Source organism: Heteronotia binoei, chromosome 14 (genome assembly GCF_032191835.1).
Source record: "Heteronotia binoei isolate CCM8104 ecotype False Entrance Well chromosome 14, APGP_CSIRO_Hbin_v1, whole genome shotgun sequence".
Taxonomy (NCBI): domain Eukaryota; kingdom Metazoa; phylum Chordata; class Lepidosauria; order Squamata; family Gekkonidae; genus Heteronotia; species Heteronotia binoei.
This window is the reverse complement of record NC_083236.1, coordinates 21,189,926-21,215,508: the sequence shown is the minus strand read 5'-3', so window position 1 is coordinate 21,215,508 and position 25,583 is coordinate 21,189,926. Positions and strand designations below refer to the sequence as shown.

At 45.6% G+C, this 25,583-nt stretch overlaps 1 protein-coding gene across 1 annotated transcript in view; it reads left to right on the top strand.

Moving 5' to 3' along the window:
- Positions 1-2,467: 2,467 nt before the first annotated feature.
- Positions 2,468-25,583, top strand: part of ETV6 (ETS variant transcription factor 6) — a 205,325-nt gene continuing 182,209 nt past the window's right edge. Inside the window, exon 1 of the mRNA XM_060254016.1 lies at positions 2,468-2,732. Within this exon, the coding sequence (XP_060109999.1) occupies positions 2,700-2,732 (33 nt within the window). The 5' untranslated portion in view covers positions 2,468-2,699. The remainder of the gene's footprint in view (positions 2,733-25,583) is intronic.

The following is a 25,583-nucleotide window of genomic DNA, read 5'->3' as shown; positions in this document are numbered from 1 at the left end:
CAATTTGCCAGTGTGGGCAGTAAAGCGAGGAGCGTGGAATCAATAGAGCATGCTCCTCAAACACATTCATCTAGTCAAGATCAAAGTATTCCATCCCGATTTATGCTGCACCTAGGTTCTATTCTCATAATCACTGGTGGTGGTGGTGGTGGGGAGTTAAAATATTGCTTTCCTCCCCCCTCCCCGATTTATTCCAGCGTCTGCACAGGAAATTGAACTGATACCACATGGGCCTGACTTCCAGACAGAATAATGTTATCCTGAATTTGTTTTGGATGGGATTTCATATAGCCATTGATGAGTCACTGGACATGTGTTTCCAAATCACGCACTGCATTTTCCTGTGCAAACAGACACGGTAGTACCTTATCTTCAAAAAGCCCACAGAACATCTTTAAAAAAAACCCAAAACTTGGTGTCAAGTGAAGCAGACTTGAGCCCTTAAACAGTAGCATAAACCAAGGAAATAAGAGGATTGAGCTACTGCCAAAATCCTAAACTGATTTTACTATAGAGTATTGAAATCAACGGGACTTTCAAGTAAACATGCCCAGGATGGGGTTGCATGTTGCTTGACCACAGGGTTGTTGTTTTTTTTTGAGCAGGAACGCACAGGAATACAGTTCCGGCTGGCTCGGTGCCAGGGGGTGTGGCCTAATATACAAATGAGTTCCCACTGGTTTATTTCCACAAAAACCCAATGCCGATGTCAGGGGGTCTGGCCTAATGTGCAAATGAGTTCCTGCTGGGCTTTTTCTACCAAAAAAATCCCTGCTTGACCACTTTTTTTTTTTTTAAGCGGGGGGAGGGGGAGAGTTTATTTCTAAAGACCTCTAAAGCATCCAAACTTGGTGGTGGCAGAAAGTGCTGTCAAATCACAGCTATGGCAACCTCCATAGGCTTTTCAAGGCTGAGACATTCAGAAGTGGTTTGCCATTGCTTGCCTCTGTGCCACAACGCTGGAGGTAGCCCTGGAGGCCTCTCATCCAAAGACTAGCCCTGTGCCCACCCAGTTTAGATTCCAGATCTAGTGAGACTGGGCTAGCAAATTAGAGTTCGGTCCCGGCGGAAGCTGGGTTCAGGTAGCAGGCTCCAGGCTGACAGCCTTCCATCTTTCCGAGGTCGGTAAAACGAGGACCCAGCTTGCTGGGGGGAAAGTGTAGATGACTGGGGAAGGCAATGGCAAACAACCCGTAAAAGTCTGCCCTGAAAACGTTGTGATGCGACGTCACCCCAGAGTCGGAAACGACTGGTGCTTGCACTACCTTTTTTAAACATGCATTTCAGGGGGACAGCTGTCTGGTCTTTTGGGTTCCAAAAGAAAAGTCCCTGAGCCCTTTCCCATCTCAGATGTTGCCAGGGTGAATGAAAGATCTGGTGTTGTGTTGTGTTTCTTTCCCCCCTAAACTCTCCGGCTTCTCCTCTCTCCATCCTTGGCTGATACCATTGTGAGAGATCTCTGTTGGCTTTACAAAGAAAGAATCCTCTGCTGCCCCTTCTTGTTTCCCCCATCCTCCCGGCTCTGCCTTTGTTTGCTGCGCGCAGCTTCCCCCTCCCGCTTCCCGGTCCTCAGTTGGCGTAACCGGAGCTCTCATTTCCTGGTAGAGGCTCTTAAAGAGGCAGCCGCGGAGGAAAGGGACGGACAAAAGGCGCTTGTTTCCTCCTCCGCCTCGGGAACGGCAGCTGATCTCAGGGGCGCTTTGCCCGCGCGCGTTTCAGGATGCGCCGCGCAGCCCGATCCTATGCGCGCTGGGTCCCAGCGGCGAGTGAGTGCGCGCAGGACTGCCAGCGCACAACCCTCAGTCAAACGTGCCCACAAAGTCAGGGAAGGTCGCTCCTGCACGGGCAGGATGGCAGCAACCCACCCCCCTACCCGCGCGGATGCCAACGTTTCGACGGTCGCCTAAACCAGCCCCCCCCCCCCCCATTCCAGATGCCACACTTCTGAGCAGGGCTTTTTCCGTAGGAAAAGTCCAGCAGGAACTCATTTGCACATTAGGCCACACCCCCTAGGTCACCATCGCTTCACGTAGGGCTTTTCTGGTGACAAAGCCCAGCAGGACTCAATTTGCATATTAGGCCACACCCCTCAAGCCAACCGGAACGGCGTTCCTGCTGCCCAAAGCCCTGCTTCCCAGAGAGCGCGCCCAGAGCCGGGCTGCAGGGCTCCACGCCGACGCGCAACACCTGCAAAGGTCCCCTCCCGGCGCCCGGGCAGCCGCCGGCGCTTCTTCTTGGCCGGAGGGCCCCAGCCCGCTTTCTCCCCCGGGCGCCTTTAAGGGGCAGAGCCGGTGCCGGGAACTGGCGTCACTCGGCTGGCAGGCCGCTCTCCCGCGATCGATGCGCCGCCGCCTTTCGCTTTCCCTCTTCCAGGAAGGGGCCCGCCTTCTTTTCCCCAGGCCGGAGCGGGGAAGGGGCGGGCTGAGCGCGGAGGCCGGGACCGGGCGGCCCTCCCTCCCCCTCGCTCCCTCCCTCGCGCCATGCCGGGCGCCCCTTTGCGGGCGGTGCGCCTGGCCAGCCCCGCGCTCCCAGCCCCGCCGCCCCCTCGGCCCTGAAGCGGGCAGGAAAGGCGCGCGGGAGGAAGAGGAAGGGGAAGGGGAAAGGAAGCCAGCCGGGAAGGAAGGAAGGAAGCGCCGAGGCGGAGGAGGCGGCCCAGGACTTCCTGCTTGCTGCTGGGCGCTGCTTTCCCCTGCGGAGCCATGGCGGAGGGTCCCGGGCAGCTGATCATCAAGGTGAGCCTCCAGGGGGGGGGGGGCTGGGGGGAGTTTCGGGACTCTTGGGGGGGGGAGGGGGCGGAGCTCGGAGGGGCCGCGGGAGGGGCATCTCCCCCCCTTCCCCCCCCCCGGCGTGCAAAAGTTGCCTGCTCCCGCGCGGACTCCCGAGGAGGGGGAAGGAGGCGGTGCGCGCGCGGCGCCGGCCAGCCTCGAAGTTCCCGCGCGGCTCCCTTGGCGGGGGCAGGAGGCTTGCTCGCGAGGAAGCCTGCAGGGGAGTGCGGGCCCGAGGGGGCGCCCTCCCTTCCGGCTGCCTCCGGGGGGCTGAGCCGCTTGGGCCGCGCCGTGGGTGATGCGAGGCGAGGGGGAGCATCCCGGGGCTGCCCAGGTGAGGCGAAGGGCGAGGAGGGGGGGGGGGGGCGTTGGCTGCCTCTTGCTGCCTGCGGGTTGGGGCGGCTGGGTGGGCAGGGGCCTCTCGCCTTCCTGCTTCAGCCAACTTTCTGCAGCTCGGGAAAGAAGGGAGGGAGTTGTGTGGTATGAAGGGGATCCGGTGTGTTTGTGTGTGTGTGTGGGGGGGGGGGAGAGCAGCGTTCAGGTTTCTTTTTGTCCTGCCAAACTGCCTGGAGAGCGACGCGCCGGCCCATTTCCTGACAGCCGGGAAGTTCATCTCCTTTCGTGCCTGCAGATTCAGCTTGTGCATTTTGTTCTGTCGTTCTGTGCTCCTAGCAGGACTGAGATTTCCGTCCAGTGCGCTGGCCCCCGCGGTTCAGCCAGGCTTCCTTTCGGAGCAGACCAAGGGGTCGCAGTGGGCAGCTTGCTCCTGCAAGCGCAGGGTCCCTTGGAACTTGGTAGGGCTTATTTATGAAGAAGCCTTTTTTAGGATTGTGTGGCTCCAAATTCTGGTTTCTGAAGCCTGAAATGTTGCGAAGTGCGATTCCTTGTACTACTCCCTCAATATAATTTCGATGTACTCTAAGCATATACCAGAAACTGAAGCATGTGTACACTTCACGGATCTAAAAGTTTGTGTTTCTGTGAAGTCCATTCTTGCGGGACGTTGATGCCAGAACCTTCAGCAAACTACTATTCTCTTAGCCTCAAGCCCCCCCCCCCCCCCCCAATCTGTAATACAGCCCTGTGGCATTCTTCCTGTTTTAGAGGGTTGCATTGAAGGATTACCAAGAATGTACATTAAGCAGTTTAAATGCCTGAAATGCTGTCTTGAAATGCTAAGTGGTGTCATTGGATATCTTTTCACTGATAACGCAGGTAGCATTATGTGGGGGAAGAGCTGCAAATGCGCAGTGTTCGCTTGGAAGTAATTACCGCTGATTTCCATAAGACTTATTCCCAGTTCAGTATGCCTAGGATGGCAGATTCAGGTGCATATGAATCCTCTGATGAAGGGTATTATTGTTTGGTTTCTGAAGGAAAGAGGTATGTGGCTGACTTCTCCATGTACTTTTTCTTGCTTTGCTGTTCAGACTCACTTGATCGAAAAGACAGTGGAGAGTGCCTTTTTAGTTTGCCAACTTGTGCTTTAATCTGTACTTTCGTTCAGGACCAGCCGTGTGGCATTTCACCCAAGTGTTCACTTTTGACAGGTTTGTTACTTTTGTCGTGCTGTTTTGTGGTGGTATTTCCATAGTTAAGGGAGGGAGGAACATTCTTAGGATGAGTAATAAGACAGTAACTGGAGATTTGAAAGCACTCCACATATGTATTTTATATACATAGTGTGACTTCGTGATAGGTGCTTACTCCTTGCTGGGCTAAGCAGATTCCAAAATCCAGTTCTACACCATGTTCCGTTGCTGTAAGTGAAGTTTGCATTTAAGTTTCTCATGCGCTTCTGAGGGAGGGATGCAGCTTTCTAGAAAGGGCACTGTATGCTTTGTAATATTTCTTTGTATAGTTGTAACTAAACAAACGCCTGTAGAGAGATCTGTTAAACTTCTGAATTAATCCGTCGATGTTGGTCTGTAGCCCTGTTAAGTCAAGAGTATTTAGAATTCAGCTGGCGGTTGATCTTGAGGGATCTAAACTGGCAGAAATCCTTCTTCTGTTTGGATTGTGAATGTGCTTAAAAATGAGATGGTTTTGTTTGCTAGTCTTGAAGCTTTTAGTTTCCATTCTGGCAAGGAAGCAGTTCCTTATTTTGTAGTACAATTTGGAGATTGTAAAGGTGCCGGAGACTTAATAGCTGTCCAGTTTATGCTGACAAGAGATTTGGTTTCTGAAACTGAGAACTTTGGGGGGAGGGTCTAGAGTGCTTTGGGGCTTTGGGGGGAGGGTCTAGAGTGCTTTGGGGCTTTGGGGGGAGGGTCTAGAGTGCCTGTATCTGTTTCCCAGATTTTGGTACCTAGGACTGTATTTATGCGTATATATCCAAGTAGCACACAAAAGCTTACGTTCTGAATAAAAACTAAGTTGGTATTAAAGGTGCAATAGACTCCTATTTTGTTCTTCTATTTATGTGTGTCTTTAGAACTGTAGGTGCACTTTGCTCAAAGCCCCAAAGTCTCTTGCGTAAATGTTTTTGGGCTCTGTTCCAAGAAGTATGGGCAAGCCTTCATCTTTCCACTGTGGGATTACCTCCCACCTTCCCCTTTGTTCAGGGACTGGATTAGGGTTTCTGGGCAGGGTCAGGGACTCTCCATGCATCCTCATTTCCTCCTCTGAGATTACGTTAGGAGTCATATATTGGCGGGAGGGGGAGCAGGCACCCCTGCTGCAGGGGGCCATTTCCTTTTGAGGGGGGCTGAGGGGTGTGTGCAGCCAACATGCTGGGTTTAATTCTTCAAGGTACACTTCAGGCTTTTCCCCCCTCTCAATCTCTCATGGCATATTAGAGTGCCAGGGCTTGCAGTTCGAGAAGAGCTGATATATACTTTCATGTGCTGTCTCTCTTGTGTGTGAAATTTTTAAAAATGTTATACAGGGATGGGGTTACCACATTATCCTCCTGGATAACGTGTTCATTGGGCTGTTTATTTTAATAAACACAGTGTGTCATTTGGAGTTTATTTGAGTTTTTTGCCTGTTCTGCATCTCAGAGACTCGAAGCATTTTGCAGAAATAATACATTTTGAAATGTTAACTTGCCCATCCATGAAGATCTTGATGGGAGGCTTTTGAAGAAGATGATGATGATATTGGTTTTATATCCCGCCCTCCACTCCGAAGAGTCTCAGAGCAGCTCACAATCTCCTTTACCTTCCTCCCCCACAACAGACACCCTGTGAGGTGGGTGGGGCTGAGAGAATTCTCCCAGAAGCTGCCCTTTCAAGGACAACCTCTGCCAGAGCTATGGCTGACCCAAGGCCATGCCAGCAGGTGCAAGTGGAGGAGTGGGGAATCAAACCCGGTTCTCCCAGATAAGAGTCCGCACACTTAACCATTACACCAAACTGGCTCTCCTGAAGGGAGACTGGGGCCTTTCTCCAAGCTGGTGCCGCAACTCTGTGCAGCGTTCTCCCTGCTTGGAGTTCCCTGCCACCTGTGCCAAGCTCTCCTAGACACTCAGTGAAGTCTGCCTTTTTAACTGGGATTTGGTTTTAATATTTTGCCTTTTTTTTTTTTAAATGAACTTCAGGTGCTTTGAAAAGCACTCCAAGAAGGGTGAAATAACATGGAGATTTCCACAGAGTTTAGATTGATCTGCCTGCATTATTGTTATGTTTTTAGTTCTCCCCTCATTCATTTAAAACATTTCTATCCTGCCTCTCTCTACAAATATATCAGCTGAATTTGCAGTATAGAATAGCAGAATACTCGAACAAATGAAAGATCAATAAAATGGAAAAAAAAAACCCGCAATAATAAAACACATCTGATCCAAAATTCTAAAATATCCCTAATGAGTCATGTAAAGCGAAAGCCTAGAAACAAAACCAGGATTTAGTACCTAAAGAAATTGGGTCAAAGAGGCTTAAGAGAACAAAAATGCCTTTGTTCAGCGCCTAACAGGTTTGAGTGCCAGGTGAGCCTCTGTGAGGAGGAAGTACCAAAGCATAGGACACCACCACTGAAAGGCCCCTGCACTTAGAACAGGGAGCACACAGAACAGGGCCTGGAAGATTGACCTTTGCTGGCTGCCAGGTTCTTGAGGGAGACAAGGTTTGGTGCCAGGCCTTGAGGGTGTTATTTTGGCAAGAAGAAAGTGGCTCTTCCTGGAAGGGGTTTATCAGAGTAGCAAAGCAAAATTTGGAGAACATGCAACCTGGCTTGCGTTCACTTCTTCATAGATGTTGCGACACAACCATCAGTGCAGCATCTTTCAGCTGTGGGAAATAGGTATGTTAGCCAGGTGGCTTAAGGAAGCAAACTTTCATTTTTTTTTTAAGCAGGAGAATTTGGTTGGTCAGAGAGCAAACAGGCATGGAGAAGGAAGTTAATATGGCCCTGATGCAAGCCAGGCTCACTGTCCCCTGCAATGCTAAGCAGAACTTTCGGACCTTGGCTTTGCTTGCTCCTGGTTGCTAGCCCCAATGGGCATTTTCCTAGTAAATTGAACAGCCAGTCCACCCCGGGGGCAAAGCCTCAAGGAACATGGGAAAGGTGGGCTAGGGAAGAGCCTGGCAGGAACTGAAGCTGTCTGGCTGTATTGACCTTTGACCAGTCAGACTAGTGACTACTTGGCAGCCTTATTGCTACTCGATGATAGAGGTGATCGCTCCATGCGATGAGATCACTTCAGGCTGCAGATCTTACAGCTGGCAGAAAAGCAGGAGGCAAAAATGCCCTTGGAGCACAATCCTTCTGCCAGTCCATTTGGCTTCATTGGAGCGTGCTGGCAGATTCCACCTCATGTTTGCTAGTGTGGGAGGAGCCCTTTTTTAGACTTGGAGAGGTTTTTCCAACAGGGAGCTATGCTATTGCCGGTTTGAAATTGTGGTGTGGAACCTTGATAAGTTGTTAATTTATTACTGAAATTGATCTTAAGTGTTTTCTGAAGAAGGAATCTGAAATGCTGTATACCTGGGAACGGTGTCCTTGGTCTTGACTTAGATGATTCTTAATTGACTTTGGTGATTCTCAACTTCAGTGACTTCTGATTGGGATTGTTCCTCCTTTGAAATCCACTGCTTCGGAACGTTGGATTTTTTCTGGATTTTTTTGTATTTTTGGAAGTTGCACGTAAAATTATTGCAAGAAAATCCACACATTTATTGTTGTAAATTGTTTATTTAGTGGGGAAGTGTTGTTACAGACTTTTTCTATTCTGTTGAGTTACATGTTGGGTACAGCTGTGCCTGGTAGCTCATAGCTTAGTTTGGTTTTAGTGAGCTTGGAATGGTGGGAGCTGGTTTCCTTATTGGGGGGTGGGGAGGGAACTGGGGCATTTACTGTCAGATGCAGCCTGGCATTGACAGAGTCTAATGATATGATCATGCTGTTGTAGTCGTTTTGTTGAAATATGACTTCTTTGCAATCGGAGCTTGGAGTGTTGTGTTACATGTTGGGGAATGTACCCGAGGATTCTGTTGCGTAAGACGTCTCGCTCTCCTCTTTTGCGGTACTAAAGAGTGAAAGGGAGAGTAGCATTGTGTTGCAGGGAACTTGGCTGGCGATGAGTGGCAAGACTTGGCAGGGAAGTTGGTCAGTTTTCAGCATTTTGTCTGACTTTGGTTGTCTTCCCAGCAGGGAAGAAACCTCTTGGGATCAGAGCCTTATATGGCTTTTGTAACTCTCCTGCTGGAAACTAGCAGGCGTTCTGTGCTGTACGACTGATCTCTTTCGGTGGTGATTTTTACATGGTATTTAAGGGCCAGTTGGTACATGCAAGGCGATCGTGCGGAGCTGCTGTCCTAGAAATTAACCAGTTTGGCATGTAGGTGTGTGTTGGGGGGTGGGATGTAAAAGCAATCCTCCCCATTGGTAGGAAAGTAGCAACATGTGATGTCACCTTGACTTTTTTCTATCATGATCCCCCTTATACACAGAGCAGGGTTTTAAGCATACTGTCTCCCATTAGCAGTCTGGAATGGCCTCTGCTTCCTTTGTTAACTTTTCTTTTTTGGATATTTTCATATATTCCCCACTTTAAGAAGATGATGATATTGGATTTATATCCTGCCCTATACTCTTAATTTCAGAGTGGTCACTATCTCCTTTACCTTCTCCTCCACCCACAACAGACACCCTGTGAGGTAGATGGGGCTGAGAGAGCCCTTGCAGCAGCTGCCCTTTCAAGGACAACTCCTACGAGCAGCGCCAGCCCAAGGGAGCATGGCACCCCAGGCAGGAACACCCTGCCATGGCCCCCCCACCCCCGCAGTGCTGCAACGCAGCTCTGCGTTCCATCACCCCCCCCCCCCGAGGGCACCATGCCGAGGCACCTGCCCCTCCTTCCCATCCCATCGCTTCCCCCCGTGTGATCAGAGCACGCCATGCCTGGGCTGTACTGGAACTGGAAGGGAGGGGGAGCCAAGCCTCCTCCAGCGCGTTCCTCAAAAGATAAGATGCACGCTGCATTGTGGCTGGCAGGGTGCAGGCGCAGTGCGCTGTGATCGTGCCAGAAGGGAAGGGAAGGGAAAGGAGGGTGGGCGGTGGTGGCAGCAGGCGGGTGGAGGAGGCAGGCAAACTAGGTGCTTGCCTGGGGCACCGGGAGGGGGAAGCCCAATTCATCACCCCCACCCTCCTGGCACCCTAGGCAACCACCTAGTTTGCCTAGTGGGCGAGCTGGCCTTGCCTACAAGAGGCCCAAGGCCATTCCAGCAGGTGCATGTGGAGGAGTGGCGAATCAAACGCGGTTCTTCCAGGTAAGAGTCCACGCACTTAACCACTACACCAAACTGGCTTTCTAAGATGTTGGCTGTTGACCTAGGTTGCTCAGGCTAACCTGATCTCATTAGATCTCAGAAGCTAAGAAGGGTTGGCCATGGTCAGTATTTGGATGGGAGACCAGCAGGGAAGATGAGGGTTGCCACAAAGAGGCAGGCGATGGCAAATCATCTCTGAACAACTCTTGCCTTGACAACCTTATGGGGTAGCTATAAGTTGGCTGCAACTTGATGGCACTTTCCTCTACCACTGCCAAGATGTTTGCTGGCTCCATTATTCCAGTACCTGTGGCTTTAACCCACAATTTGTGAAGCAGATTCAGGTAGGTAGCCATGTTGGTCTAAATCAGCAGAACAAAGTTTGAATCTAGTGGCACCTTTAAGACCAACAATGTTTCATTTAAGGAATAAACCAGGGGTGGCCAAACTTGCTTAACGTAAAAGCTGTGTAGAATAAACATCATATGTTTGAGAGCCACAAGACTTGAACAAATGTTACACATGTCTTTATTAAAACTCTATTAAGAGTTGTACAGAAAGATGAAATACATATTGTATGCACTTTACAACATGACCATGTTAGAAGGAGACTTTTTAAAACACTAAAGCTGGAAATAACAGTCCCCATAAGACCACCATAGGGAAAGGTTAGGGAATTGTTTTTTTGGCACCAGTGGGAGGAGTAAACACACATGCAGCACATAAATCACTGGCCACCGTTTGCATCATTATGCATCTCTCTTTGCCTTGCCTTGCCTTGCCTTAGTAAATAACAGCTCCTACAAGAGTTGTGAAACTAAGGGGAAGCACTGCTCTGCCCTCTTTAATTCTGGCCCTCCTTTCAGTGGCTCCCTTGGCTCTCTTTCCCTGTTCTAGGTCTATGGATGACCTCTGATAGTGGAGAAGAGCTTGCAAGCCTGCCTATTTTCCCAACACATGGCAGAAATAGTTACCTACCTATGGGTCAATGCTCACAGGCTAACTGAGGTCCCAATGCTAAGCATGCTTACTTGAGAGTAAGCCTGCATTAAGTTCCTCCTCATCTTCTGAGTGCCACACAATATGTGTGAAAGCTGAATGTGGCTCCTGGGCTGCAGTTTGGCCACCCCTGGTATAAGCGTTTGTGTGCACCCACACTTTGTATCTGAGGAATCATAGAATCACAGATACCACTTCAGCAGTTGCTGTTGTTCTGCCCCCGGGCTTCTGCTTTCAATGGATCAAGTGATCAATTCCCCACCAGTTGCTGTGTGGGTGCCTTTTGTCCCTTGGCTCCCTCCAATTCTCCCCACGCCTTCCCAATCTCTAAAAAACAAGATTGGGAAGGCATGGGGAAAACTGGAAGGAACCACGGGTCAAAATGCACCCGTGCAGCAACTGGTGGGGACTCGATCGTTCGATCTGAGGAAAGCAGAAGCCCGAGGCAAAGCAACAGCGACTGCAGAATCGGTAAGAGTTGGAAAGGCCATCTAGTCCCAACCGCCTGCATAATGCAGGATCACACAGAATTGTTCATGCATATGAAAGCTTGTACATTGAATACACTTTGTTGGTCTTAAAGGTGCCACTGGACTCAAAATTTGTGAAGCAGTCAAGGATACTAGTGCTTTCGAACATCACTGTCATTTACTGCACTTATATGGCCATGCTGCTTTGGTCAAGGGTATCTTAGTTTCTTTCTGGTCACAATAAGATTTACATTGGTTGAGAGTGGATCTGGCTAGCAGTCCAGTGTAGAATCATTCCCACAAGCCTCTCTGGTGTGCAGTCACAGTGATCTATCTATTTAGTATTTGTAGCCCATTTGCTTTGAGCGGCTTATAGCTAATATTTCACCACAATTGAAAATTAACAAAATAATGCCGAACTTGGCAATAGTTTAATCTAGGAGGGTTACAGTAATTCAGTCAACTAGAGTTATGAGGGCCTGCAGGGGACAGGGGATGTTCTGGGGAAGCATTTTTTCCCCTTGAGGAATTTTTTTAAACTAGAAAAATTGGGAAATCTGTTGGAGCATAGAAGAGCACCTACAATTTTTTTGTTGGGGGGGGGGGAGGAATCATTGAGCTTTAACTTGGAGAAACGTCGACTGCGGGGTGACATGATAGAGGTTTACAAGATGATGCATGGGATGGAGAAAGTAGAGAAAGAAGTTCTTTTCTCCCTTTCTCACAATACAAGAACTCATGGGCATTCAATGAAATTGCTGAGCAGTCAGGTTAGAGCGGATAAAAAGAAGTACTTCTTCACCCAAAGGGTGATTAACATGTGGAATTCGCTGCAACAGGAGGTGGTGGTAGCTACAAGCATAGTCAGCTTCAAGAGGGGATTGGAAAAAATATGGAGCAGAGGTCCATCATTGGCTATTAGCCACTCTCTCTCTCTCTCTGTGTGTGTGTGTGTATATTGGCCACTGTGTGATACAGAGTGTTGGACTGGATGGGCCATTGGCCTGATCCAACATGGCTTCTCTTATGTTCTTATGAAATGTTTTTCTTTTGGGATGAAATGAGTTGTTGCTCAAAATGTGTAGCATGATTTTTTTTAAATGTAAAACAATGTATGGAAGTATAAAATGATAAACTTCAGCGGTGAGATTCAAGGGGAAAGAAAATTCCATCTTTACTCCCCTCCTCCCGGTTTGATTCCCCTCCCCCCCTTCTCTCTTGCCTCTTAGCTGCTGCTTTCCACGTCAGTCTGACAGTTTTTAATTCTGGTGGTGTTGGTGTTGCTAAACTGATGATATCCTGAGGTTTTGTGAGATCTTGGTTGGTATTCTCTGGTTTGGTAGCTTTTAAACCTTCAGTACCATTTTTTTTCTTTTTAGGATTTTTCCGGGCACTAGAGGTCTGCTCCAGATTTTGTAGGAAAAATCTGCCTTCTCTGTACATGACACTGCTGTACGTCTCTCTCTCTCTCCCCATATAGAACATATTTTCCAAGAAATGTTTGTTTGGTTTAGTGGTTATGTGCATGGACTCTTATCTGGGAGAACCCACTCCTCCAGGTGCATCTGCTGATGCAACCTTGAGTTAGTCACAAGTTCTCACAGAGCTGATACTCTCGAGCAGTTTCTGTCAGAGCTCTCTCAGCTCAACCTGCCTCACAGGGTTTCCGTTGTGGGGGAAATACATTACAGCAACTGTAATGTATTGAATAACTTGCCAAAGATTTGGTGTTTTTAGTGTTATAAAGTTTAGGTTTTGTTCCAAATGTGCAGTAGTGCTATTGTGATTGTTTGAGGCTGTTCCTGTTCAGTTTCTCTACTACAAAATTTGTTTTCTAATTTCGCCTTTTATTCCTGCCATCGGGTAATAAAAATTAGGGAATATGGGCTAACATGGCACAGAATGTAGCATTTTGCAACTCTCTCTCAAGTATTGGGCATATTTGGAGTTTTGCTTGCAGAAAACTAAAGCATTTGTTCTTTAATTCTATTAATGTCAGTTTGTAAAACCGTATATGCTAAGTAAGCTACAAATTGTGCATTTCATTATGCATTTAACAATGAAAGCTTAGGTTTATAAGGAAGCAACTATTGCATATATTTCAGTCTGTCCCTCATCAAAAACCTGCTTTTTCCTTGAGGGGAAAAGCACTGGTTCAGAATTTCAAGAAATTTTACTTTTTATCAACAAAAGTCTATAAGAACAGAAGTCTTTTCCACCTTGCTTCTAAAGACCAGCAATGAAGGAATCAAGTATTGCTCCTGGGGAAGGACACTTCAGAGTTATAGTTCCCCAACTGAAGAAACTCCTGGTCACCTCAGTAGAGGACCCAAGAGGGAGAATTCCTGGAGAAGGTCTCAGCCAATGGGCAAGTTCATATGCAAATAGATACCAAGTTTCCCAGTCAGAACCAGCCCTTTGAATGGCATTGGGAAATAAACAGAAACATGCTGCAGAACTTGCTACTCATGAGCAATATGTTCTCTGTGTCATGTTTCTGGTACTCTGCTCACAGCGTTTTCTTGTGTAAAGTGGACTCAGACCAGGAACTCCTTTGCATATTAGACCACACACCCCTGATGTTGCCAGTTCTCCTGGAGCTTACAAGGCTCTTAGTACAGGGCCTACTGTAAGCTCTTGGAGGATTGGCAACATCAGAGGTGTGTGGCCTAATATGCAATCCAGCTTTTGCTCCTACCCCAGAAAGTTTCTGAGAAGTGGCAAGCTATACAGTGGATGGGAAAGGGTGTCCCCCAACTTTTAAAATTCTGGATACAGCCCTGATTCCACATTACTTGAAAGCTCTTCAGAAAGCTATGTTGGCAATACTGATCTACCATTTCCCCCTTAAATACAGCCAGTTTATCCTAAAGGGACTTAAAGACTAATATTCATAGCCCTCTGATGTAGTAAATCAATGAGTCTTTATTCTTTGATTTTTCTACAGGCTACACTGTAGATCCAGATTCTTCAGGACTTTGTATATGCCAAACACGAACATTTCTTATAGGAGCTAGAGGTTTCTAGGGTTGTCACTTCCCATCATCCAAACAAGGCCAGACCTTTGAGTCAAAGACAAAATATTTATTTATTTAAATACTTTATTAACCACCTTTCTCCTAGGTGGAACTCAAAGGGCTTCCAGTGCAAATAAAACTATTATAAAACATACAATATAAACAATTATAATGATCAGCTTCAGTCATACATATGATATAGACAGTCATCTTACATAAATATAAACAATCATTTATTATTTTCTACAACCACATCATCTACATACAGAGGTGTAACAGACTCATCTGTTACAAGGGCCAGATCTGACAAAAATTCAGTTATTTGGGCTGAGCCATGTTTGCCGTAAAATATAATGCCAGGTGCTGAAGATACTTTACCACTGACTGTGATCCTTACCCCTTCCTCAGAAGAGCTTGAGGCGAGCCAGCCCTCCTTGCCTCTTATGGTTGCCAACTTTGGGTTGGGAAATCCCTGGAAATCTGGGGGAGGACCCTGGGAAGGTCTTGTGTTTGGGGAAAGGGGGGACCTCAGCAAGGGGTATAATTAACATAGGCCCTTCCAGTCTGCTTTGGAACTCATTTCTCCCAGTTGCTCAGGGGCTGGATAAGAGCTCTGTATAGGCTGATTCTTGTCCCAGGGTGGGGGCACACGTTTGACATTTCTGATCTACAATACCTAAGTCATACTCTCACAAGACAAGCTACATACACAAGACATAAACTGCAATAATTGTTTCTTACATTTGCCAATCAAAACTTACTTGCATAAAGCTTACTTGTTTACTAATTTTACACTTCTGTTTTGTTTTATCTTTTCCTAATTATGTCATATCTGATCATTTGTTTTTACAAACATATGTTGCCTGATTCTTATCTTTTTATCATTTTCTGTTTTAACAATTTAATCCTGAGATTCAGCTATATTATTATTTTTAAGAACTCCTTCCATTTTTCTTGAAATTCTAAGACCAGTCTGTTATGTATATAAGATGTTAATTTTGCCATTGTTGCATATTTGTTTAATTTATTTTTCCATTCTGAACACCTCATTTATTAGACTCCTCTACTGAGCCATCAGAGTAGGGGTGTGCATTTGGATCTACCTGAGCTGAAAATATACCTGGAAAATACTTTATCTATATTTTGGGATATATTTTGACATCTCAAAGGTATCTGGGATTTTTTTTTGAAAACAGATAAAAATCTAAAAAAAATCCTGGATGTATTTGGGAATTACTGGGAAGATTGGCAAAGGTGCAAAATCAGTTGATGATTTAACTTCTGCCAGGCTTTTCTATGCTTTTTCTACAACTTACCAACAATTAAAGGAATACACATATATAACTTCAAACCATTACATACATCCCATTTAAAGGGACTGCAGAAGACAGCCCCAAAAGTAACTGAGCCAGAGTTTCTTCTGCAGTCCCTTTAAATGGGATGTATGTAATGGTTTGAAGTTATATATGTGCATTCCTTTAATTGTTGGTAAGTTGTAGTGGAGAAAGGGGGCTGAAAGAGGAGGAGTGAGTGAGTGAGGTGACTGAGAGAATGTGGATGGAGCTAAGAAGTATGTGTGGAGGGAGGGAGAGAAAAGTCAGTCAGCAGTGAACTCTCAGCAGTGACAGTAGTTAACAGTCAGTCAGCAGTCTACAGAGTCTAAGAAGCAGTCTTCTGTTTAGAAGATGAAGAAGAAGATGAAGATATTGGATTTATATCCCGCCCTCCACTCCGAAGAGTCTCAGAGCGGCTCACAATCTCCTTTACCTTCCTCCCCCACAACAGACACCCTGTGAGGTGGGTGGGGCTGGAGAGGGCTCTCACAGCAGCTGCCCTTTCAAGGACAACCTCTGCCAGAGCTATGGCTGACCCAAGGCCATTCTAGCAGGTGCAAGTGGAGGAGTGGGGAATCAAACCCGGTTCTCCCAGATAAGAGTCCGCACACTTAACCACTACACCAAACTGGCTTAGAATCCCATACTAGTGCTGTGAAAGGCATTAAGATTCTAGGTAAGAAAAATAGAATACTTTAGTTAGAGGACAAATTAGGGGATAGATAGAGCCAAAACCTAATATTGTCAGAGTATTATAGGAATGTGAGAGACAGAAGTTGTCAGAAAGTTAAGAAGAGAACAAAGGATCTGAGAGTGAGGATTGTATAAAGTGAATGAGTGACACCTCAGTCAGAAGTCATTATTTTTCACTGAAGATTTAATCTATAAATATCTTGAAACCAATATGCTTTTTTGTACAAATAAAGTTTTATTTTGTTTTATATTAGCCTGGGGTCCTATGATTTTAAAATACAAGAGTCTCATCCTCAGGGCCATGTAGCCCAACAAAAAAACCCTTAGAGCTTGGGCATAGTTAAGTTGAGAATGTTAAATAAAGTGTTTGGAATTAAATTCCTGGTGGCAGCATTGCACATAAATTAAGAGGGAAGTTGTGACAGTGTGTTTAAAGGGATTGCAGAAGAAAGCCCAAAACAGCTGAGCTGACGGGGAGAGTGCTGACCACCAGCTCAGCTGTTTTTGAGGCTTTCTTCTGCTGTCTGTTAAACATGCCCTGTTTAAAGGGACTGCAGAAGAAAGCCCAAAAAACAGCTGAGTGGTGGGAGCAATCTGCTCCCACCACTCAGCTGTTTTTTGTCGCTTTGCTCCTGCAGTGTGGTCCCCCCCCCCATTTCTTCTGGGGTCTGTGGCCCTGAAAAATTTGGGATTTCTGAAAAAAATACTTCATCAGTATTGGGATCTGGGATTTTTAGGGAATCCTGAAATTTTTGTGTGTCCAATGGACCTGACTCGAAAAATACCAGAAAAAATTGAGACAGAGATTGCCTCTTCCCCATCCAGTAAGGTGCCATTGTGTGCCCCATTGCCCACAAATTTAGTCCCATGTGCCTGGGGATCTGGGTTCAGGAGAGCTGGCACACTTCCTTAGGTAGTTGGCTTGCAGCCACAGAGCTTTATGGGTACATTAATCAGTCACAATCTCCATTTGTTGGTGCCTGCACTGAAAGGTCTTTATTTTGTTCTGATAATAAATACTAGAGATGCCTTTGAAGTAAGGTTGTAATGCAGGTTGCTGTTCTTAAGGTAAACATGTGCTATTTTATGATGACACTTTATATCGCCCCAGTCCTATCCAGTTTTCCAGGTAGATCATACACCTTTGATATATCTGTTTTTCCTTTCTGATCACTCCAAGGAAACCACTTTTAAGGTGGCTAGATTTTGTTCTTCAGGTTGTTTAATAAGGAAATATCTGGTTAAATCTTTTTATGAACTATGTATATAACATGGAAATTAGTCTATAATGAGATTTTTAAAATTGTACACATCTTTTTATGCATTGCTGACGTGATTATGTTATTGCTGGCTGATCTGTGATCATAATAAGGTTAAGCAAGCAAGCTGTTCTTAAGGTGTCAGCCCTAAGGCTACTAGGGAGCAGGCCTTCTCAGTGATGGCCCCTCGTTGGTGGAACCACCTTCCAGAGATGGTGCGAGCCCTGCGGGACCTGAACCAATTCCGCAGGGCTTGCAAAACATTTCTTTTCCAGCTTGCTTTCGAGATAGAACCCGATTAATCTGACGTGTGGACATCTAGCCATCTTGTGGATATTATGATTACAGTATTTTAGCACCCATTTTATACATTTTATCTATTCTAAATAATTTATTATGCAATTGATATATTTAAAATTGTTTACATTGTTTTATATGAATCATGGGATCTCCATGTCTGTTAGCCGCCCTGAGCCCGCCTCGGCGGGGGAGGGCGGGATATAAAAATAAAGTTGTTGTTGTTGTTGTTGTTGTTGTTGTTGTTGTTGTTGTTGTTATTATTATTATTATTATTATTATTATTATTATTATCTTTCCCCCTAACTGTAAAGCTGGAACAGAAAAGGGTATATCTTAGCACAAGTGCGAGAGATGTGCGGTGCCTGTATAGAGCTCCCTTACAACTGCCATTTCCAATAACTCCATTGTAAAATACCATTTCCAGTAGCAAATATAACTCAAATAATATTTGAGTTATGGAGCTCTTCTGTAGCAAATATGCAACTAGAACTGTTGTAGGATTAAATGTACAGTTAAGCACTCCACTTCTAAATGAGTAATTATAATTGGTTTATTTGCAAAGGCTATTTGCAAAGGAAATGAACGGCAGATAGAGAAGGCCTTGAGCGATATTGACTGTGGGAGGACAAAGACTCCAGGGCCCCGTTCACATAGCGTGTTGTCCGTGTTAAACTGACCCGGTTCTGTTCCAAATATCTTTGTTCCGGATATTATTGATCAGACTGCCATACTGCAATTCGAATCACTCTGTGGTGTAACTGTCTTCTGCCGTCCACACGAGTTCTTTTTTCCTCCACTTTTATGTGCATTATGCGCATGCGCACATTATGCACGCAATAGGTTAAAACATTATGTGATTATGCGGCTATGCGCATATTGCTAAGTAGTAAAAAAAATGGTGACTGTAAACTGGATCTCTGAGGCTCCTTTTGCTGTGGGACAGCCTTCAGACGTCCGGAAGTTGGTCAAGAACGATCCAGACGGAGAAATCAGAGAACTCAAAAAACACCACAAAGTAGCAGGTAACAAAATACTTCAGTTCCAAGAAGGATTGGGGGGTGGGTGGGGATACTACAAGTTAATACCGGGAGGCAAATGTTACTGTCTGATCAGCCACTTTTGATCTGGTATGAAACAGCAACGACAACTGATTATACTGTGCGTCTGAACAGCCCCCAGATGTGAGATCCACGAGTAACAAGGTGTGTCAAGCCTGTCACAGGTTTCATCTCTGAAAAGCTGGAGTTGTGTTTTTCATTGGTCTGGGAAGAAGGGGAGAACTGGTGGACACAAATCTTCCTGTCCTTAGGAGACTCATAATCATCCCAGGAGGGTTTACAGATCTTCCATAAGCACTTCACAGCTATGGGGCGCATGTTTTCCAGCATCCCCAGAAGACTGTGGTATGTTTTAATTTGTTCTGGGTTACTCTGTTCTTTGATGTTTCTAAATTAACATTGCTTTAATGTGTCAGAAACATATTCTAAATAAAATGAATTGTTATTTTAAAAAAAAGACTGCTTATGAAACTGAGGGAGAGCTGTCGCACTAGAACATGAAAACTTTTCCTTATGTATGTTTTGAAAACCATTTATCTTCTTTGTGTGTCAAACTGTCAGATGAGTTTCGAGCCAGTGTGGTTTAGTCATGACAGTGTTGGACTAGGATATGGGAGATCCAGATGTGAATCCCTACTCTGCCATGGAAGCTTGGCTGGGTGAACCTGGGCTAGTCACACGCTGTCAGCGTAGCGGACCTCACAGAGTGTTTGTGAGGATAAAATGGAGGAGAAGAGACCATTTTATCCCAATGGGGAGGGACTGTTTTGTTCCCAGTGGGGAGGGAGAGAAGGGTATAAATGAAGGAAATAACTGAACAAAAAGGGTCAGTACAGGGCACAATAGACTGCTAAGATAAATGTGTTGTGATTCTGGGACCTTCTTGGGAGATAATAGAATTTGCATTTGACCAGAAAAATAGCCTTTGACAAAACAGTCAAATAGTTTTTAAAAAATGTAGAGTGGGGTCAAAAGTGACTGACATCTAGAAGACAGGACAAATGTTTCTACAAACCTGAAGGAGCCCTCAAGTTTGCAAAGAAACATGGAAAGTTTTTTTTTTTTTAAGCTGGAGAAGAGGAGGTGAAAGCAGTGGCAGAACATCAAGCGGAGGAGGATGATAAGGCAGAAGCAGTGCAGAGAGGAAACAAGAAGTGGGGCAGGGTGGGGGTTGACTTGGAGCAAAAGCTGAGAGGACGGGTGGTTTTTCCACTCCCAGCTTCCCTCCTTCAGACTCCCATCTGTCAGGATGGGGGACAGTCTGGGTTTTGAGCAGGAAATACTTCGGGCTGGTTTTCCTCTTCAGGCCTGCCCAACTTATCGGCTGACTTAAGGTAGCTGTGGGTGGTGGTGGTGGCCAAAGTGGAAAGCCTGTCTTGGGTACTTTCACCTGCAAGGCCTCCCCCCCCCATTAGCCAGTTGGTCTAGCCCAATCAGCTCTCTGGGGAGAACAGGAAAGGTGGAAGTAGGGGCCAGTGAGGGATAGGTTTCCCTCCCCCTTGAGAGTTCTTGTGGAATTTTTTTAAATTTACCTTAAATTTTTATCCCCCCTCTCTGCAAGCGGACTCAGGGCGGCTGACAGTCACTTCCAACATTTATATTTATAGTTTAAAAACAAATAAAATACAATTGTCAATTAAAACATTCCAAAAAAACATTCTATGGTGCTGTCTTCAATATAGGCGGATTCTTTTCCTGATGGTGATCGTCAAGTAATTGTAGCTCTTTAGAGATGTTGGTGGCAGTCTTCTCCCGGATCAGATATTAAATGCCTCTCAAAACAATTCTGTTTTGCAGGCCCTTCGGAAGGTAGAGAGATCCCAGAGGGCCCTTATGGATTCCAGGAGGGCATTCCATATTCCTGGTGCTGCCACCGAGAAGGCCCTAGCCCTTGTGGAACATAACCTGGCCTCCTTTGGTCCAGGGATGGACAATAGATTTTGTGTCCTTGAACGCAGTGCTCTCTGGGGAACATGCAGGAAAAGGTGGTCCCGTAGATAAGCAGGCCCCTGACCATAAAGGGCTTTAAAGGTCAATACCAACACCTTGAAACGGACTCGGAACACAACAGGTAGCCAGTGCCGCTCTTTCAGCACTGGCTGAATGTGCTCTCAATGAGGGAGCCCCATTAACAGCTGTGCCGCAGCATTCTGCACTAGCTGTAGTCTCCAAGTCAGAGTCAGGGGTAGCCCCATGTAGAGAGCATTACAGTGATCTATTCTTGAGGTGACTATAGCGTGGACCACCATTGCTAAGTCGCTATGTTCCAGGAAGGGGGCCAACTGCTGTACCTGCCAAAGGTGGAGGAGAGGCAAAACCATCTGTTCTCCAACAAGTTGTATAGCTAGACTGTACCGTATGGCTGACAGGACAGGGATGAAAGGAGGGGGGACCTCTTCACACACTATACATAAGGCATTTGGTTGCTCGTGAAACAAGTACATGATGCATAGCACCATCAGGTCTCACCTAGCTTGGTTTGATCAAGCAAGGTAGTCTTTCTGTTCTCAGCCTAAGCAGGAGCAAACTTTCCTCCTTTGATATTACCTTTAACTCATCGAGTCACTGGCCAACACCTGACTCATCTTGGTGGCAAAAAGTATGAAAGAATTCACCTTTGGGTCAATGACTTGCCTTAGTAGTGAGTGACATTTGGGAGACTGCAAAGGGGGAACAAAGTAAGATCAAGTTCTTGATAAACTTGTCTAGAAATAGTAGGCAGGGAATGCCAGCAGCGTTCTTGGGCAACAACCATCTTTGTTCAAGGAAATAATGTGATCATATTTATTCCACCTCTCTCCCCCTCCCCCCCCTTACTGTTTGGCCTTGGCTTTATTCAGTAGCTGATGGGGGGGTGGGGAGAGAAGGCAGGGGCTCTGACTTCTATCCTACTTTTTTTTTTGCTTAAAAGCTGGCTTTGTTCTCCAGGGACTGTGTAGAAGAGGAATTAAAGGTTCAGCTCCTTTGTGAAAGGAGAAGTTCCCTTGCTCTGAGGATGGGGTTTCCTTTACTTCCTGCATCACTGGTCTGCAGCTTTCAAGTTCCAGCTGCCATTTGCTTGAAAGTGGGTTACTTTCTTTTTAACCTTGGGTTTTTTTTGTGTATGTGCATATTTTGTAAATGGGATGATGTGATTGAACATGATCTTCCAGAGCAAACAGCCAAGTATATTTTGTGTGTGTCTCTTTTTTTTTTTTTGTCTTCTCCAGCTTCGGTGTATAGTAAACCCAAGAAGCAGCTGCACACTCTGGTAGCACCAGCCCTCTCGCCATCTGCCAGCTTGCTTGCCTGGCAAGGCAGTTGCTACTGTGGGTTGCTGTACAATCCAACTCTGTCACCCTCCCATGGATAGCTGCATCCCCGTCTCCCAGGAAGGTTGCTCACATGTGTCCTGCATAGTCCTTGCCTCTTTGTTCCTTCTGGTTGAAATTTTGGGCAAGAACCTTTCTACCTTCCTTTGCTTTGGTGGTTCTGTGTACAGCATCCAGGTGGAAGGCTGGCATGCCAACTTAAAAAAAAACAGCAGCACAACTGACCCATCTTTATTATTTTGTTCCGTTTCAACACTATTCAAGGTTTTGCTGCACCGGAGATGGGCCAGTTACCTCTTGGAATGTTCTGCCTGCTGAGCTTTGTGGAGAGCTGGAGAGCCAGTTTGGTGTAGTGGTTAAGTGTGTGGACTCTTATCTGGGAGAACCGGGTTTGATTCCCCACTCCTCCACTTGCATCTGCTAGCATGGCCTTGGGTCAGCCATAGCTCTGGCAGAGGTTGTCCTTGAAAGGGCAGCTGCTGTGAGAGCTCTCTCAGCCCCACCCACCTCACAGGGTGTCTGTTGTGGGGGAGGAAGGTAAAAGAGACTGTGAGCTGCTCTGAGACTCTTCGGAGTGGAGGGCAGGATATAAATCCAATGTCATCATCTTCTATCTTCTTGTGTGGAGTCCACCTCAGCTCCCTGGAAAGCCATAGTTAGTAAACAGTGAACCAACCTACAAAGCCAGGTGTAAGTGTTCTTAAGGAGGAAGTGTGGGATAAAAATGTATAGAAATTTTAAAAATTTGATTATTTGTCAGAGGCGTGCAGTTATGTGGCTAGTTACGGGGAAGTTGTCCAGATGAGATGCACAGGTCAAGAATTATAAGATAAATTCTTCCTTCTTACTCCTTCCCATCATGCAGCAGGAAATGTCTTTCGTGATGGCTCATCTAGGCTGGAAAAGTTCTCTGAGGGACCTCTGACCCTTCCCTCTCTCATGCCCATGTTCACATTCTCTCCTACTTTCAGTGGGTGGTTGCCATTTCTGGCAGATCCTACTCTATGCCACCTTGACGGACAGGAAAGAAATAAGCCAGGTTCAGAGGGTAGCCATGTTGGTCTGCGGTAGAACAGTCACAGCGCCTGCCCTTGATCTCCAGGCATGAACACATAACAGCAAATACAAATGTTGGGTATAAATTGAAGATAATGAGCAGATATCATAGTCTGAGTTCACCAGTACTGGACAGCTGCAGGGAGGTTATGGGGAGCAGAAGGCAAGATTCCACCCCTTCTCCTTGTATCGATCGTACAAAGCTGCAGAAGATCTGAAAAGCCCTCCTGGCTATTCTACAGAGTTCACCCTCCCAAAATGCAGTAAGGTGATGGCCATTAGCTGAGGTACAGGAATAGTTCATGCACTTACCTTGCCTGCAATCCTCTGCTTTTTGGGATACAGACTGTACTTACACTCCATACACTCCTTCTTCCTGACCATTACAAACCTGTGTTTTAGAGTACTAAGAGTGTAAGATGGATTCATGCTCTGACTAGTTGCAATCTAAACTTCAGCAGAGAGGGGTGAATCTTGCGGGAAGAATTTGTTGCAAATGGACCTTTGTCTGCTTAAGCACAGTTTCTGTGGGGAGGGGGGACATGGTGTGTATGGGTGCCTTCTGCTCCATGCAGAGTTGGTCTTAAAATTTTGGAAGGAGAACTGCATTAATCCCTGTTTATCCTTAACGGTTACATTGAGCTAGTGCGTTTGAGGGGTCTTTTGCTCTGAATAACACTGACTGGGGCAAGCCATGTGGCGCACTGGTGTGTTTTCCTGAGAGACCTGCCAAGCTGCAGTTAGGGAGAGTAGGAAGGATTGAACATGATCAAACGTGCAACGTGAGGGTCAGATCAGGCCCCCGGAAGGCTCCTATCAGGACCATGAGTGACTCACTGACATCTGCTTCTCTCTCTCTTGCTTCCTTCTGCCAGGCTTGCCAGGCTAGGAGCTACAGAGCAAAGCCTCTATTTTCTCCATTGTCGGACCAGCACACAAAGCAGCTTATGTCCAAGAGCTTGCAATGCCCAGCCATTTCATGTTTTCCCCTGGGTCTTAGGCTCAAAGCATTGACCATGAGATTTCTGTAATGAATGACAATAAATCAAAAGTAAGTTGGCAACTTACACACACACAACTGAACAGCATACTTAAGATTGTTACAGTTCAAACATTGTCTCCAGATTTTGATGCAATAATTCAGAGCAAGAGGTGTTAGTTATCAGAGACTGTAAAATAAAATATTGCAAGAGTCCTAATCATTTAGGCATATTTTATTTTTTTAAAAAATATTTAATTGTGTTTATGTTCTTTATAAAGTTTATATCTCTGCTACCTGACATTACATTTTATGACACACGGCTCAGCCTGACAAGGTCTCATTTATGTCAGATCCGGCCCTCATAACAAATGAGTTTCCCTGGATTACAGTACATAGGAGTATATATTCAGAATGCAAAAAAATACTGTAATAGCACCAACAATTTAAATATTACAAAAGGAACAATCCCAAGATAGAAAATATTTTTGTATATAAATCGATATTTATGCAATTTTAAAATAACCAAAAATAGTCCAGTCACAATCATTCAGAACACAAATAAATCACAATTATTTCAAAATGGTATAGCCTCCTGAAATAATTGTGATTTATTCATTCTCTGAATTATTGTGATGGTGCCGATGAGAAAGTGATTTCACCCCCTATGGATTGTAACGCAGAACTCTGAATTGTATCATTATCTATTAATTGTCAGACTGCATTCAAATGGATTCACTGATGAAGGTAACTGGAATGAGAAATTGTACCCGGGATTTCTTGTGTGAGTTCTGATGCTTGGAATTGACTCTGACTTCTTGTGCATTTTGACTCCTGAAATTGGCTTTGACTTTTTGCATACTTGATGTCCTTTGATGTTACTGTTGGACTTTCATAGACTGGTGTCTTTGGATGATTTTTTTAGTTATTTTGAAATTGCATAAATATTGATTTATTTATAAAAATATTTTCTATCCTGGGATTGTTCCTTTTGTAATATTTAAATTGTTGGCGCTATTACAGTACTCTTTTGCATTTTTAATATAAGCTGCAGTTGGAGACAGAATGCAGAGTTCTGTGGATCTTTGGTTTGAATCAAGCAAGGCAAGTCTTCCAGGCTTTGCTTCTCTTTGTGTATTGGAAGAATCTTGAGTTGTGCTGGATGTGACAATCCAAGAGTGGTAGTTTTCTATACGTTGTAGCCCGAGTAAGGTAGCTGATCATAATCCCAAATCCTTATTGGTATTCTTTTCGTCTCAGATGGATGGTATGTAGTGCGGAATGCAGAAATGTTTCAATTAGCAGTTTCTCTATAAAATCCCTTATCTCGGAGACCGTAGTAATCCCTTCCTGCCTCCAGAATACAGGCGACTGACTATCAAAAGAAGAGCTGCTGACCACAAGACTTGAAGCCACAAATATCCGTGCAGATCCTTTGCCAAACACCCAATGTTTAAATTAATTTAGTGTGGCAGCACAGCAATTAAATATCTTAGCCACCCTAAGAAGTCTCAGGTTTCTATTACTCGGCTTCCACTAATAGAGTGAAAGAGCCTGAATAAATCTATAGTTCATTAATAGGGGTAGGAAGAAATGAAGCTCATCACATCAGCAACACAAAGCATTGGCTCT